A 16,794-nucleotide genomic window follows, 5' to 3' on the forward strand; every position below is an offset into this window, starting at 1 on the left:
CTGGGCTCTAACACTGCCAGTTGATGCCTGGAAGTGCTGTTTGCACAGAGCCAAACACCTCGCCAAAGTGTTAGTGGGGTTCAGTAATGCCTGCTGCTCCCCTGCTCTGTATTCGGCAACGTGTCATGCGACCACCACGCTGGCACAATAACAGACATTCAAATGCCTCCGGTGCAGGCTTCGGCCTACACTCTGCTCCTCCTGCTGATCCTGGGCTCCAACAATGCTGGTTGCTGCCCGGAAGTGCTGTTTGCACAGAGCCAAACACCTCGCCAATGTGTTAGTGGGGTTCAGTAACGCCTGCTGCTCCCCTGCTGTGTATCCGGCAACGTGTCATGCGACCGCCACGCTGGCACAATAACAGCAATTAAAGGGAGCTTGTCCCCCCTCTCAAGCGTTTGTAACTCTAAGAGCCACCTTGTGCAGCAGTAATGCTGCACAAGGAACAGGTGGGTCTTTTAGTTATGCTCCTTGCAGACGCTGCACTTAACACTTATAAAATATGTGTCCCCTCATAACGTGAAACCGTCCTGGAGGTAGGACTTTACTTCACAATGAGGCGCAGCACAGCCTGCATTCATACCCCTTTGGCACCAGGCGCCGCCTCCTCAGCGTTGTTTGAATCTGTCACAGAGCCCACGCTGTTGTGTTAAACCTTGGATATGTGCAGTTAGCACTGCCCATCTTCTGACATCTTTTGGTGTCAGGATGACTGCGCCTGTACGGCCGCGCAGCCCGAGATCCCGCCACGCAGTGTCTTCTGATTTACTCACACTGCGGGGCTGGGATTCATGGGAATGCCCTGTACATATCTTCGCCAATCACCTCTCTATCATCTCCTTCCGCCTTCCTATGACTGTGCGGCGTCACGGCCGTGGCATGTGATTTGGGCTCAGCTGACGCCGCCCACTCTGAGGAAGGCGTAAGGAGATGAGTGAGTTGCGAAAACAGGCACTGCGCAAGGCCATGAATACCAGCCCCGCAGTGTCTTCCAATTTACTTACACTGCGGGGCTGGGATTCATTCGAATGCGCTGTGCATATCTCCGCCAATCGCCTCTCTATCATCTCCTTCCGCCTTCCTCTGACTGTGCGGCGTCACGGCCGTGGCATGAGATTTCGGCTCAGCTGACGCCGCCCACTCTGAGGAAGGCGTAAGGAGATCAGTGAGTTGCGAAAACAGGCACTGCGCAAGGCCATGAATCCCAGCCCCGCAGTGTCTTCCAATTTACTTACACTGCGGGGCTGGGATTCATTCGAATGCGCTGTGCATATCTTCGCCAATCGCCTCTCTTTCATCTCCTTCCGCCTTCCTCTGACTGTGCGGCGTCACGGCCGTGGCATGTGATTAGGGATCAGCTGATGCCAGACACTCTGAAGAAGGTGGATGTAGAGGAGTGAGAGGCAAAGATGTGCACTGCGCATGGCCATGAATCCCAGCCCCACAGTGTGAGTAAATCAGAAGACACTGCATGGCGGGATCTCGGGCTGCGTGGCCGCACAGGTGCAGTCATCCTGACACCAAAAGATGTCAGAAGATGGGCAGCGCTAACTGCGCATGGCCAAGGTTTAACACAACAGTGCGGGCTCTGTGACAGATTCAAACAATGCCGAGGACGCCAAATGGGTATGAATGCCGGCTGTGCTGCGTGTCATTACGAAGGCAAGTCCCACCTCCGGGGAGGTTTCACGGTGTCAGGGGACACATTTTATAAGTGTTTAGTTCAGCGTGTGCAAGGAGCATAATTTAAAAGAGCCATCTTTTCCTTGTGCTGCGTTAGTGCTGCACAAGGTGGTTCTTTCAGTTACTAATGCCTGGGGGGGTTAAAGGTTCCCTTTCTTCTTGCTCCAATGAGGCCTCTGCCTACACTCTGTTTGTCATGCAATCCCTGGGCTCCAACACCGCCAGTTGCTGCTCAGAAGTCTCTTTGGCACGGGTGCTCCCTCCTGCCCAACCTGGTGCCAGCACCGTCCACTTGTTCCTAGTAGTGTCAAGGTCACTTACACTCCTATACGTTGTCTTGTAGTGTTGCGGTCGGGTTAGCCGACTCGATGGTGCCTCCAGTTTAGGAGCTTCCTATGTGGGCTGCGGGAAGTGGCAATCAAGGCTGGTTCTGTAGTGCCAATAGGCCAAGCTCCCCCTGTAGGACTGTTGGTGTTCGGTAACTGCGGCAGCCTCACGGCCTAGCTGTTATCTCTTCTCCTGTGGACCTTCTGCTCCACATCCTGGTTCCAGCACTGTCAGCTGGTTCCGGGCATAGCCTTTGGCTTAGGCGCCTCCTTCTGGGTATCCGAGTTCTGCCAACGTCAGGTGGTCCTTGGTAGTGCTTTGTAGCACGGGTACCTCCTGCTTAGTAACTGGGTTCCAGCACCGTCAGCTGGTCCTCGGTCATGCCATTGGCTCTTGCACACTTGGGCAACGCATCCGGGTTCCAGTACCGTCAGCTGGTTCTCGGCAGTGTCTTTTGCTCTTGTACCTTCTGCTCCCCATCCTGGTTCCAGTACCATCAGCTGGTTCCGGGCAGAGCCTTTGGCTTAGGTGCCTCCTTCTGGGCATCAGAGTTCTGCCAATGTCAGGCGGTCCTTGGTAGTGCTTTGTAGCATGGATACCTCCTGCTTAGTAACCAGGTTCCAGCACCGTCAGCTGGTCCTCGGTCGTGCCATTGGCTCTTCTACCTTCAGGTAGCCATCCGGGTTCCAGTACCGTCAGCTGGTTCTCAGCAGTGTCTTTTGCTCTTGTACCTTCTCCTCCCCATCCTGGTTCCAGTACAGTCAGCTGGTTCCGGGCAGAGCCTTTGGCTTAGGTGCCTCCTTCTGGGTTTCTGAGTTCCGCCAACGTCAGGCGGTCCTTGGTAGTGCTTTGTAGCATGGGTACCTCTTGCTTAGTAACCAGGTTCCAGCACCGTCAGCTGGTCCTCGGTCGTGCCATTGGCTCTTCTACCTTCGGGTAGCCATCCGGGTTCCAGTACCGTCAGCTGGTTCTCGGCAGTTCCTCGGCCTTCTTGTACCTCCTGCTACAGTTCCAAGTTCAAGAGCCTAAGCATGACGACCCTGAAGACCGAAAAGCAAAAGAACAAGAAGCTGCATAACAAAAAGCAGAACATTAAGCATAAGACTAAAAATCAGAGCAAAAGATATTATCTATAATATAACGCTGGGAGCGTCACTCTGTCCGAAGCCTTTATAGACTGCGCAAAAGCAAGCGCCGGCGCAGTCTGGGCCTCAGAGTGACGCTCCCAGGAGATCGCGGTATGCGTAAACACTGAACGCACACCGCGATCTCCACCGGAGAGTCAGGGACCGCCAGGAGGGTAAGTATATACACCTGTCCCGCGTTCCAGCGCTACGTGCGGCTCCGTCTCCCGGGTCCTCTGCTGTGACGTTCCCATTTCAGAGGGGGCGATGACGCGCTTAATGCGCGCCGGCGCCGCCCTCTGACTGAACAGTCACAGCCAAAGGAGCCGGAAGATGGCGGCGCGCAGTGCTGGAACAGGACAGACAGGTAAGTATAGCAAGTGCTGGGGGCCTGAGCTAGCGGTGACTCCGGCACCTGACCCCCACAGCGCGCCGGTGTCCCCACCTGCTCAGGCCCCCAGCACTCGGCGCCCAGCGACGATAGGTGAGTATGGTAATTTTTTTTTTTATATATGGCAGCAGCATACGGGGCATATATAATGGAGAATCTTATGGGGGGCATATAAAACAATGGTGGCGCAGGATGGGAGTAGCACATGAGAGAACGGGGGCGCAGGATGGCAGCAGCACATGACAGAACGGGCACAGAATGGCAGCAGCACATGACAGAACGGGCGCAGGATGGCAGCAGCACATGACAGAACGGGCGCAGGATGGCAGCAGCACATGACAGAACGGGCGCAGGATGGTAGCAGCACATGACAGAATGGGGGCGCAGGATGGGAGCAGCACATGACAGAACGGGCGCAGGATGGGAGCAGCACATGACAGAACGGGCGCAGGATGGTAGCAGCACATGACAGAACGGGGGCACAGGATGGCAGCAGCACATGACAGAATGGGGGCGCAAGATGGGAGCCGCACATGACAGAACAGGGGTGCAGGATGGGAGCAGCACATGACAGAATGGGGGCGCAAGATGGGAGCAGCACATGACAGAACGGGGGCTCAGGATGGCAGCAGCACATGACAGAACAGGCGCAGGATGGGAGCAGCACATGACAGAACGGGCGCAGAATGACAGCAGCACATGACAGAACGGGCGCAGGATGGGAGCAGCACATGACAGAACGGGCGCAGGATGGCAGCAGCACATGACAGAATGGGCGCAGGATGGTAGCAGCACATGACAGAACGGGGGCGCAGGATGGCAGCAGCACATGACAGAATGGGGGCGCAAGATGGGTGCAGCACATAACAGAACAGGGGCGCAGGATGGGAGCAGCACATGACAGAACGGGGGCACAGGATGGCAGCAGCACATGACAGAACAGGCACAGGATGGGAGCAGCACATGACAGAACAGGGGCGCAGGATGGCAGCAGCACATGACAGAACGGGCGCAGGATGGGAGCAGCACATGACAGAACAGGGGTGCAGGATGGGAGCAGCACATGACAAAACGGGGGCGCAGGATGGCAGCAGCACATGACAGAACGGGGGCGCAGGATGGCAGCAGCACATGACAGAACGGGCGCAGGATGGGAGCAGCACATGACAGAACAGGGGCGCAGGATGGGAGCAGCACATGAAAGAACGGGGGCACAGGATGGGAGCAGCACATGACAGAACGGGGGCGCAGGATGGGAACAGCACATGACAAAATGGGCGCAGGATAGGAGCAGCACATGAAAGAACAGGGGCACAGGATGGGAGCAGCACATGACAGAACAGGGGCACAGGATGGGAGCAGCACATGACAGAACGGGGGCACAGGATGGGAGCAGCACATGACAGGATGGGAGCAGCAAATGACAGAATGGAGGCGCAGGATGAGTGCAGAACATGTCACAATGGGGGCGCAGGATGGGAGCAGCACATGACAGAATGGGGGCGCAGGATGGGTGCAACACATGACAGAATGGGGGCGCAAGATGGGTGCAGAACATGTCAGAATGGAGGCGCAGGATGGGTGCAGAACATGTCAGAATGGGGGCGCAGGATGGGAGCAGCACATGTCACAATGGGGGCGCAGGATGGAAGCAGCACATGACAGAATGGGGGCGCAGGATTGGTGCAACACATAACAGAATGGGGGCGCAAGATGGGTGCAACACATGGCAGGATGGGGGCGCAGGATGGGTGCAGCACATGACAGGATGGGGACGCAGGATGGAGCAGCACATGTCAGAATGGGGGTGCAGGATGGAGCAGCACATGTCAGGATGGGGACGCAGGATGGGGCAGCTCATGACAGGATGGGGACGCAGGATGGAGCAGCACATACCAGGATGGAGACCATATACCAATATAGATGCTAGCCACCTGGGAGTAGAACGGGTTCAATAGCTAGTCTAAATTATAAGCAGAAGAAGACTAAGCAGTGTATGGGGGTGAGTCCGTTCCTCCTCGTGGTGCCCCTGGATAAAACCTGCTGCTGCAAGCCAAACTGAACGTAGACAAATCCAGTTTAAAATCTTTTGTGACAGGCAGAACGGAAGGTGTAATCTTCAAACTTTGATAGATAACTACAGGAATGCCTGTCACACATAAGATTTTGATGAAGAAGAAGAATATGAAGGAGATTATGAAGTTGAATATGAAGAAGAAGAAGAGTTGAATGAGAAGAATATGAAGATTTTTTGAAAATAGAAAAATAGGAAGAAGGTGAAGAAGAAGATGAATAAGGTGGAGAAGAAGTTGATGAAAAAGATGCTGCTGAGGATGATAAAGAAGAAAGTGTGGTAGAAGTAAAAAAAAAGGTGCCGAGCATGGAAGTACAGAAACATAAATATCTGACAAAATCTAACAAATCTAAACAGTCAAAATCTTTGTAACTATGAACGTCTTAAAAAATTTATAATTCCTGCTATTCCATTTGAATGAACTAAACCTCTATGCCGTTAATGTCTCCTCCACCTCCTCCGATACATTCTACGTTATTCTTAGTTGTTTTCCTTCATGTGGAATTAGGCTACAAGGACATAAAGGGTTTATTTTAATTCCGATATTTTTCTCCCATTGACTTGGTATCGGGTATTAGTATCGGCGAGATCCGATATTTTGCCGGTATCGGCCGATCCAATCCGATATCGATACTTTCGAATATCAAAAGGAATCGCTCAACACTAATAATAACCATTTATATATTAATGGTGGATGCATATCTGTATTCAGATGTGTAATGTAAAAAAGGGAAAAAGTGGGGAATGTGCTATGGAAACGGTGCCCTAGGCAACTATGTGTTATTTTATGCAGAGACGATTCCTAGCTGGAAGAAGTAATGGTGGTCTGCTCTGCATGACAAAGTAAAGCAAAGATGAAGGGCTTCAGCTGCAGACGTTGCTGGTGAGTCAGTGTGCTACCTCTACACTGACACTATACACTCTATACAGAGGTCCTGTGTATAATTTCAATAGTGATCACTGCATTATGTTTACACTTACACTGTACACTATATACAGAGCTGCTGTGTGTAATGCCACTGGTGATCACTGTATTACCTGTAGCCTGACACTATATACATAGCCCCTGTGTATAATGTTTCTGGTGATCATTGTATTACCGATACACTATATTGGCCTCTGGCAAATATCATGCAGATGTTGTGCCCTGGGTGAAAATTTGGATTTATATTAGCAATATCCTCTGAGGGATGGAGAATTGTTAAAATCGTTAACAAGGGTTATAGTCAAGTGTACACTGGGTTTGGAGCTCTGTCAGAAAGATACCGAGATTTTAAAGTATTCCAACTTAATGTTCATGGGATCCTCATTGTTCAGTGGACTCCTGGGACATTGTTGAATCACACAGAGGAACATAATCTCTGGTATCCTAAAAACATCTCTAAACAACAGAAAACCTGAAGATCACACCCAGTCTGCAAAACGTTCTGTTCTCCTCAGTGGATTCAAACTAAAATTTATAACGTGTTATGTTAAAGAATAAAATGGGATGTCTATCACAAGGACAGACCACTAGAAGGTTATGTTAAGTTGATGCAGAATGTGTAAAGCATGTTGATAGGTGGGATAAAAGGTCCGGTTGTAAAGGAATGTTCAGTTTGAATCAGTGTGAAATATCGGTGAAGGAAATTGGAAAGTGCAATGACACATATAAATGGAAGGTTGTTAGTTGAAAACAGGAACTCCGAGAGGAATAAGATATACCCTAAATGGGACAGCAAAATATTGTGAATGACTATTGGCAATCTAACAATTGTCAAAAATTGCACACGGGTTCTGTGCCCCAAGAGCACGTTACCCTATAAACAAAATTGTATGCACTTATTTACTTAAAAAGTTATTGAAGTTCTAAAAAATTTGGCTTTTTGCCAAAAATATTTTTTTTACTTTTTTCTTTCCTTAGTCTCTATCTGCTTTTTCTTCTCTCAAACTTCAATGTGAACTTTTAATGCCTCCAAATGTAACTTTAAAAATAACTCTGAATCCAGCTACTTTAATTCCAATTGATGTAGTGGATTCAAAAGGGGGACAAGGATGGGAGGGACAAGGAAAACAACAGTTTCTTTTGCTTTGCAAAAATTTGTCAGAGGATGAACTATTTGATGCGTACCATGAACATGACTGTATAGCTCTTATGGCTCAAGAAACTGCAGGTTTGTCACATGTTTCTGATTTACCTCTCACTAATCCAGATATTGAGCTTTCTGTAGATGGTTCAAGGAGCATCGGTGAGGGCGGCCAGTTCTACACTGGGTATGTAGTGGTCACACAGCATGAGATAAAAAAGCAGAACCACTCCCTCCTCACATATCTGCACAAGAGGCGGAGTTAATGGCACTCATTGAAGTGCTTAGAGGAGCAGAAGGTAAGCAATACACCATATACACTGACTCCATGTATTGTTTTGGGGTGGCCCACAACTACGGCCTCATATGGAGGGCGAGAGATTATCTTACACCAATAAGCACTCCTGTCAAACATGGGCAACTCATTAAATAGTTAATGGATGCACTACTGCTCCTAAAAGAGGCTGCCATAGTAAAAGTAAAGGCACACACCAAACTCATTACCGACGAAGCACAAGGCAATGATAAGGTGGACCGAGCAGCCAAGGAAGCCGCAAGAAAGCCAAAGCAAAATGAGACCCCTGAGGCACCTCCGCTCCTCCACTGATCATGGTAAGCACTGAGCATAACCAGTTGGACTTGAGTATCTTACAGGTTCTGACTCGGCAAGCCACTGGGGAGGAGAGAAAGGTTTGGTTGAAAGCTGGGGCTCAGGACCATGAAGGTTTGTGGAAGGTGGGATAGCGGGTATGCCTGCCAAGATCCTTGTACCCTGTGGTGGCTCAAGCAGCTCATGGTCCAACGCACCTGAATGCCATGTGTTCTCTGGTACATAAGTAATGGGTCACCCCTGGTTTCACAATGGTTACTACTAGATTAACACGGCATGTCTAACATGTGCACAACACAGGCAGTATAGTGAACGCACCACAAACACCCCTAAGCCCCTCTACCCGTTTCAGCCACTGCAGATTGGTTTCATACAACTACCTCAGGTAGGAATGTATGTGCTCGTGTGTGTTAATCTCTTCTTAGGGTGGCCAGAAGCCTTCTTGAAGCCAAAAGCCACTGCGGTGGAGCTACCCATTTCACTGGAGAGGTAATGCAAAATGTTATGCAAATGTTGTAAGTCACACAGGCCACAAAGCAAGTGAGGCATTGAGGAAACCCTGGACAGAGTATTTACCTTTAACTCTGTTCTGCATCAGGTAGATGCCCAACAGAAAGACAAAAATGTACCATTTTAGAGGTTTTAGGGTTCGGAGGGTCAGCACCAAGGCCAGGCCTATATTTCCCACAAGACATCACAACTGCACTGTGACAACCTCATCAGCTGTGTCCAGAGCCTCCAGAAGAGACTCTCGCTCTTGCATAAACAAGTCTTTGATTCTATTCCAGGAGATTGGGTAGTGGCCGAAAGACATAGAAGAAGACCACTGGAGCCAAGGTCTGATAGTCCATTACAAGTCCTCCTCACTACAGCTACATCAATAAAGCTTGAGGGCAAACCTACTTGGATCCATGCAAGTCGCTATAAAGTTCCTGGTGATCCTGTTCTTAATGATGCTGCCAACCTAACCTCAGGTGGGACAGATGGCTAAGGTAACCCAAAATGATACGGAAATAACTGTGGTTTGATTCTTATGAGAATTCTGCTACTTTTAGATTTGATTTCTGTAGAATAGTGAAATGCCAATGGAATCTTAAATTTTGTAGGAAAAGTAGTAATCCTAACTGTAAATTTCCAACAGGGATCGAAGTTGCTGTAATATACTGTAATCCATGTCTCATATCCTGTCGGGTTTGGTAAGGACTTAGTAAAAGCCGGAAATAGAATTACCGGCTTTTATGCTATCTAGCTCTGTATTAAATATATACATATATATATATATATGTGTGTATATATATATATATATATATATATATATATATATATATATATATATATATATATATACACTAGATCGTGGCCCGATTCTAATGCATCGGGTATTCTAGAATATGCATGTCCCCGTAGTATATGGACAATGATGATTCCAGAATTTGCGGCAGACTGTGCCCGTCGCTGATTGGTCGAGGCAACCTTTATGACATCATCGTCGCCATGGCAACCATTATGACATCTACGTCGATACTGTGCCCGTCGCTGAATCAGAAATGTGGGATTTCTACGTCCTTTATGACATCATCGTCGCTGTGCCCGTTGCTGATTGGTCGAGGCCTGGCGACCTCGACCAATCAGAGACGCGGGATGTCTATGTCCTTTATGACATCATCGTCGCTGTGCCGGTCGCTGATTGGTCGAGGCCTGGCGGCCTCGACCAATCAGAGAGGCGGGATTTCCAGGACAGACAGACAGACAGAAAGACAGACAGAAAGACAGACAGAAAGACAGACAGAAAGACAGACAGAAAGACAGACAGACGGAAAAACCCTTAGACAATTATATATATAGATATATATATATATTGTGGGGATTGGCTCGGGTGAGCAATGGTAGGGCCGCAGTAATGAGGCAACACACAGGCTTCCAGTCCAAACTTCAGTGGTTTATTTTCACTTTAAACAGTCCATGACAGAAACTAAGAAAAAAACAAACATACTCCAGCTTGGAGAACCACTGGTCTCAAACTCACCCTTACACGGGACGGGCTTAACTAAGCGGCTGCCAGGTCAGCGGCTTCCGCCAGGTGCCATTCCCAGGGTTGCTAACCGTTATGTCACCGTCCTTTGTGACATGTATGGCAGAGCGAACAGTTCAGGCTTCTTCCAGCCCAGACTAACATGTGCCAAACAAAAAGAAACTCCATTACATAGTCTATAGCCACACCCACAGGTGAGGTATCCATCACATAGCTGATCACATGATCGTGACATCACTGCAGGTCCTCAACCTTAGGGAAATAACAGGCCAAAACTAATCCTGCTGGAAGGAATATATCTTCCGTCCAACACTACACCTTTTACTATATATATATATATATATATATATATATATATATATATATATATACACATATATCACTGACACATGTGTATACATTTATTTTATCTATTCTATTTTTAACCCCTTTACCCCCAAGGGTGGTTTGCACGTTAATGACCGGGCCAATTTTTACAATTCTGACCACGGTCCCTGTATGAGGTTATAACTCTGGAACGCTTCAATGGATCCTGATGATTCTGACAAATGTTTTCTCATGACATATTGTACTTCATGACAGTGGTAAAATTTCTTTGATATTACTTGGGTTTATTTGTAAAAAAAATGGAAGTTTGGCAAACATTTTTAACACTTTGTAATTTTCCAACTTTGAATTTTCATTCCCTTAAATTACTTGTGTACTTTACATTAGCACAATTTTGAAACCAATTATTTTTTGTTAGGGAGTTATAAGGGTTAAAAATTGACCAGCAATTTCTCATTTTTACAACATCATTTTTTTAGGGACCACATCACATTTGAAGTCACTTTAAGGGGTCTATATAATAGAAAATACCAAAAAGTTACACCATTCTAAAAACTGCACCCCTCAAGGTGCTCAAAACCACATTGAAGAAGTTTATTAACCCTTCAAGTGCTTCACAGGAATTTTTGGAATGTTTAAAAAAAATGAACATTTAACTTTTTTCACAAAAGTTCACAGATCCAATTCGTTTTATTTCACCAAGGGTATCAGGAAAAATTGGACCCCAAAAGTTGTTGTACAATTTGTTCTGAGTACGCTGATACCCCATATGTGGAGGTAAAACACTCTTTGGGCGCATGGCAGAGCTCGGAAGGGAAGGAGCGCCATTTGACTTTTTAATGCAAATTTGGCTGGAATTGAGATAGGACGTCATGTGGCATTTGTTGCATTGCAGAGCTCCTGATGTGCCTAAACAGTGGAACCCCCCAATTCTAACTCCAAACCTGACGCCAACACATCCCTAACCCTAATCTCAACCCTTACCATACCCCTAACCCGAACACACTCCTTACCCTAATCCTAACTCCAAAACACCCCTAACCTCAACACACCGCTAACTCTAATCCCAACCCTAACCATAACTCTAACCACACCCCTAACCATGACACACCCCTAACCCAACCGTAAATGAAATCCAAACCCTAACCCCAACTGTAGCCCCAACCCTAACTTTAGCCCCAACCCTAACCCTAACTTTAGCCCCAACCCTAGCTCTAACTTTAGAAGCAACCCTAACTTTAGACCTAATCCTAACTTTAGCCCCAACCCTAACCCTAATGGGAAAATGGGAATAAATACTTTTTTATTTTATTATGTTTACCTTCCTAAGGCAGTTTTATTTACTATTTATAGCTTGGTTTTTAAGTTTGGCAGCTGTCACACACTAATAGACACTTTTATTACAAAAAATATTTTTTGGGTTACCACATTTTGAAAGCTATAATATTTCCATATTTTGGCTGACAGAATCATGTGAGGTCTTGTTTTTTGCGGGACGAGTTGACGTTTTTATTGGTAACATTTTCGGGCACATAAAATTTTTCGATCACTTTTTATTCCGATTTTTGTTAGGCAGAATGAACAAAAAACAGCAATTCATTAATTTCTTTTGGGGGGGGTGTTTATACTGTTCTGCGTTTGTTAAAATTGATAAAGCAGTTGTATTCTTTGGGTTAGTAAGATTGCAGCGATACCTCATTTACATTTTTTATGTTTTGGCGTTTTTATACAATATAAACTATTTTATAGAAAAAATAAATATTTTTGCATCGCTTGATTCTGAGGGCTATAACTTTTTATTTTTTCGCCAATGATGCTGTATGGTGGCTCGTTTTTTGCGGGACAAGATTACATTTTTAGCGGTACCATGTTTATTTGTATCCGTGTTTTTGATTGCGTGATATTCTACTTTTTGTTCGGCGGTATGATAAAGCATTGCTTTTTGCCTCTTTTTTTTACGGTATGCACTGAAGGGGTTAACTAGTTGGACAGGTTTATAGGTTGGGTCGTTACGGACGCGGCAATACTAAATATGTATACTTTTATTTATTTATTTTTATTTACATAAAGAAATTTATTGGAACAATATTTTTTTTAATTTATTTAGGATTTTTTTTATTTTAATTTTTACACATGTTAATTTTTTTTTCTACTTTACTTTGTGCCAGGGTGGGACATCACTGTATCATGTCAGATCACTGATCTGACACTTTGCAAAGCACTGTGTCAGATCAGCATTCTGACAGGCTCTCAGCAGGCCCTTGCAATCCACCTCCCTGCAGGACCCAGAAGGACCCTGCAGCCATCTTGGATCCGGGGCCTTGAGAGAGGAGATGCTTGGAGCAACATGATCATATTGCATTGTTCCGACGGTCTCAGGGAAGCATTCAGGGAGCCCCCTCCCTGCACGATGCTTCCCTATGCCACCGGAACGCTGCAATCATGTTTTGTCGCAGTGTTCCGGGGGTTAAAACTACAATTCGTCTAGCAAAAAATAAGTCCTCACATGACCATATTGACAGAAAAATAAAAAGTTATGGCTATGGAAAGAAGGAGAGTGAAAAACGAAAATGCAAAACCGAAAAAAGCTGGGGTCATTAAGGGGTTAAAACATTAGTATTATTGTTTCTATAGGATTATGAACTTGTTTTTTTTCTACATTGTTTGAGGTCTGCAAGCACTTTGCTTTTGTTTTTTTAATTTTTACCATTTTCAGAAAAAAAAAAAAAAAATGTATTGCTTGGAAATTCAGAGACGTCAGAAGTTTATAGAATAAATGAACGATTTACATTTTACTCAAAAAATATACCTGTAAAGAGAAAAACCAGACAAACTGAACATTTTGCAGTGGTTTCTAAACTTTTGCCAGAGCTGTATTTTTCTTATTACATATTTAAGTAAAAATATTACCATTTCCCTGTAAAAATTCATTTATGAATTTCTCAAAATCTTCCAAAGCTTCACAGACATTAAAAATCTTGCTGTATTGGAAATAGGACACAATAATATCTCGTGGATTTCTCATTGTGTAGATAATCTGCAAAAAAGAAATGAAGGATAAGAATGTGTATTTCATCCACAATGCAACATGTTCTTTTTTATATATGTAATCATATATATGTATCAATGTAAAGGCAATACAAGACATACATTTATTATATGTTGTATTTTCCATAAAATACTGTATTTTTCAGACTATAAGATGCATCAGACCATAAGACGCAGCTAGGTTTTAGAGGAGGAGAAAAAAAATTGAGGCAAAAATGTGGAGAAATATACTTGGCTAAAATTAAGTCTTTTTTAATTTATATTGCAATCAAAAGTTGAACTTTTTTGGTCTTGAGACCTTGTGAGGAGCCAGTTAGAGAGGCAACGCTCCTGTGTGTGACGTCCGGTGGGAGGGACTATGCTCCTCACACCAACAGTTCCTCCCTTTTCAGTGTCAGCTTCAGTGCATAGAGGTGGGAGGGACTATTGGCATGGGGAGCAGTGAATATTCATTCTCGTTAGCTGCGGGCATATGTGTTAGCTGCAGTAGTCAATTTTGACTACTGTGACCCGCTGATCCGCTGCTGATGCACCCCCCACAATCAGACTAGAAGATAAAGTACATCCGGACTATAAGATGCACCCCCTCAGATTCCTCCAAAGCTTTGGAGGAAAAAAGTGCATCTTATAGACCGAAATATATGGTAACTATTTTAGAGCATCTTTTCTTAGAACTCTGGAAATGTATTCTTCCTCTGTTATTCCTCATTAAAGTGTAATAGCTCATCAAGTGAGTTACAATTTTATCTTCATACTGTTGTGGTGCATCATACACACAGGGACCTGTGGGAAGTCCATGATTCTGTATATGGAGGCCATAATAAGGTTTGTGTAGGGGAGCTATGAAGACTGTGGTAGTGTCATGTCCTCCTGGAAGACCTGGAGTTAGAAGGTCAAGTTGGGTAATGAATCACAGTCCTGTTCCTCTTTAGACATGGTGTGATTTATGTCCTATTTTAGATAGATTTCCTCTATTTTTGTGCTGCGAGGGATAAGAACACTTTCCATGCTGGCGGAGACCTTACAACCTGGTTATTCTCAGCTGCAACTTCTTATCATACACTCCTTTTATTTATACTAGTTCTGGGCTTTATTCCTTGTCTGTGAAAGATGTGTCTTCTTGTGCTGAGTGCTAAAGCTGAGCAGTTGGATTATAGTTGTAGTAGTAGTAATCTGTTGTTTGCTGCTGTACGTGAGAGTTTATCTCCTGGTCCCTATACCTATTTAGTTTATTCTTCCCTGTTCCTACCCTCCTCCCTAGTGTTGGTGTGTGCTTTTGTATGATAGTGTTTTTCTGTTTTCCTTGTTTTGTCTTTGTGTCTTGTTTATCTTACATTTCTGTCCAAGGCCTCATTGAGGTGGGGGAGGGGACAGATCAGGGTATAACAAGAGCATAGTAAAGTCATAGACCCGTGCTTCTCAACCTAAAGAATGCCTTTAGGGCAGGGATAATTAGAATCCCAGGTACAGGGAAAGTTTGAGACCCCTCTCCCGTACTAAAGACCGTCACCTCGTGACATTTTTACTGGCCACATCATTTTGCATCTTGTTATGGACCCCATCACAGTCCTTGTTGAAAAATTGCAGGGTCTGTCTCTTGAACTGGAAGGCCTGCAATCTAAGGCCTTGCAGCAACAGCAGACTATTGAGCTGGTGGGCAGTCAGGCTGAACAGGAACCTAGGGTGACCCTACAGGATAGGTTTTCTGGGGGATGGGATAAATTTGTTGCTTTTTGTGAAGCCTGCAAGCTTTATTTTAGCCTTTCTATTCGTTCATCTGGGAGTCAGGAGCTATGGGAAGGGATTGGATTGTTATTTTCCTACTTCAGGGAGATACTTATGCTTGGGCCTATTCACTTCTGTCAAACTGACTGTCTCTCCCATCAGTCAATGGGTTTTGTGAGGCCCTAGGCCTTGTGTATAATGATCCAGACCATGTCTCTCTTGCTGAGTCAAAGCTACATAAGCTCCAGCAGAGAGACCAGCCAGCAGAGGAATTCTGCTCTGAGTTCCGTGAATGGGCTAATGACACCATGTGGAAAGATCTTGCTCTGATTAGTCAGTTTTGTCAGGAACTGTATGAATGATTAAAAGACGCACTGGTGCTTTACAAAACTCCTGAGTCGTTTGAGGCCGCAATGGCTCTGGCCATATGTATATATGGATGCCTGAGGGATAGACCTGCTTTGACTTCGGCCCCTATGGTACTCCCTAAAGCCAAAGTCCTCCTTATATGCTCTGAAAAACAGTTAAGGGGCATCTCCAGTGGTTCGCCGTCAAACGGAGTTACCGTATATACTCGAGTATAAGCCGACCCGAGTATAAGCCGACCCCCCTAATTTTGCCACAAAAAACTGGGAAAACTTATTGACTCGAGTATAAGCCTAGGGTGGAAATGTAGCATTTACCGGTGAATTTCAAAAATAAAAATAGATCATTATTTCCCCCATAGCTGTGCCATATAGTGCTCTGCACCGTTCATATTGCCCCATAGATGCTGCACAGATGCCCCATATAGTGCTGTGTGCCGTTCATACTGCCCCATAGATGCTGCACAGATGCCCCATATAGTGCTGTGTGCCGTTCATACTGCCCCCATAGATGCTGCACAGATGCCCCATATAGTGCTGTGTGCCGTTCATACTGCCCCCATAGATGCTGCACAGATGCCCCATATAGTGCTGTGTGCCGTTCATACTGCCCCCATAGATGCTGCACAGATGCCCCATATAGTGCTGTGTGCCATTCATACTGCCCCCATATAGTGCTGTGTGCCGTTCATACTGCCCCCATAGATGCTGCACAGATGCCTCATATAGTGCTGTGTGCCGTTCATACTGCCCCCATATAGTGCTGTGTGCCGTTCATACTGCCCCCATATAGTGCTGTGTGCCGTTCATACTGCCCCCATATAGTGCTGTGTGCCGTTCATACTGCCCCCATATAGTGCTGTGTGCCGTTCATACTGCCCCCATAGATGCTGCACATAAATCTGTGCTGCCGCTGCTGCTGCTGCAATAAAAAAAAAAAACCACATACTCACCTCCCTTGATTGCAGCTCCCAGCGTCCGGTCCCGGCGCCTCCATCTTCCCGGCGTCTCTGCTCTGACTG

General features: G+C 45.9%; 1 protein-coding gene across 1 annotated transcript in view; it reads right to left on the reverse strand.

The window, feature by feature from the left end:
• LOC138651037 (sulfotransferase 2B1-like) overlaps positions 1–16,794 on the reverse strand; it is a 173,279-nt gene that overhangs the window by 48,059 nt on the left and 108,426 nt on the right. Inside the window, exon 5 of the mRNA XM_069740975.1 lies at positions 13,545–13,671. Within this exon, the coding sequence (XP_069597076.1) occupies positions 13,545–13,671 (127 nt within the window). The remainder of the gene's footprint in view (positions 1–13,544; positions 13,672–16,794) is intronic.

The sequence above is a fragment of the Ranitomeya imitator genome, chromosome 10 (genome assembly GCF_032444005.1).
Source record: "Ranitomeya imitator isolate aRanImi1 chromosome 10, aRanImi1.pri, whole genome shotgun sequence".
NCBI lineage: Eukaryota > Metazoa > Chordata > Amphibia > Anura > Dendrobatidae > Ranitomeya > Ranitomeya imitator.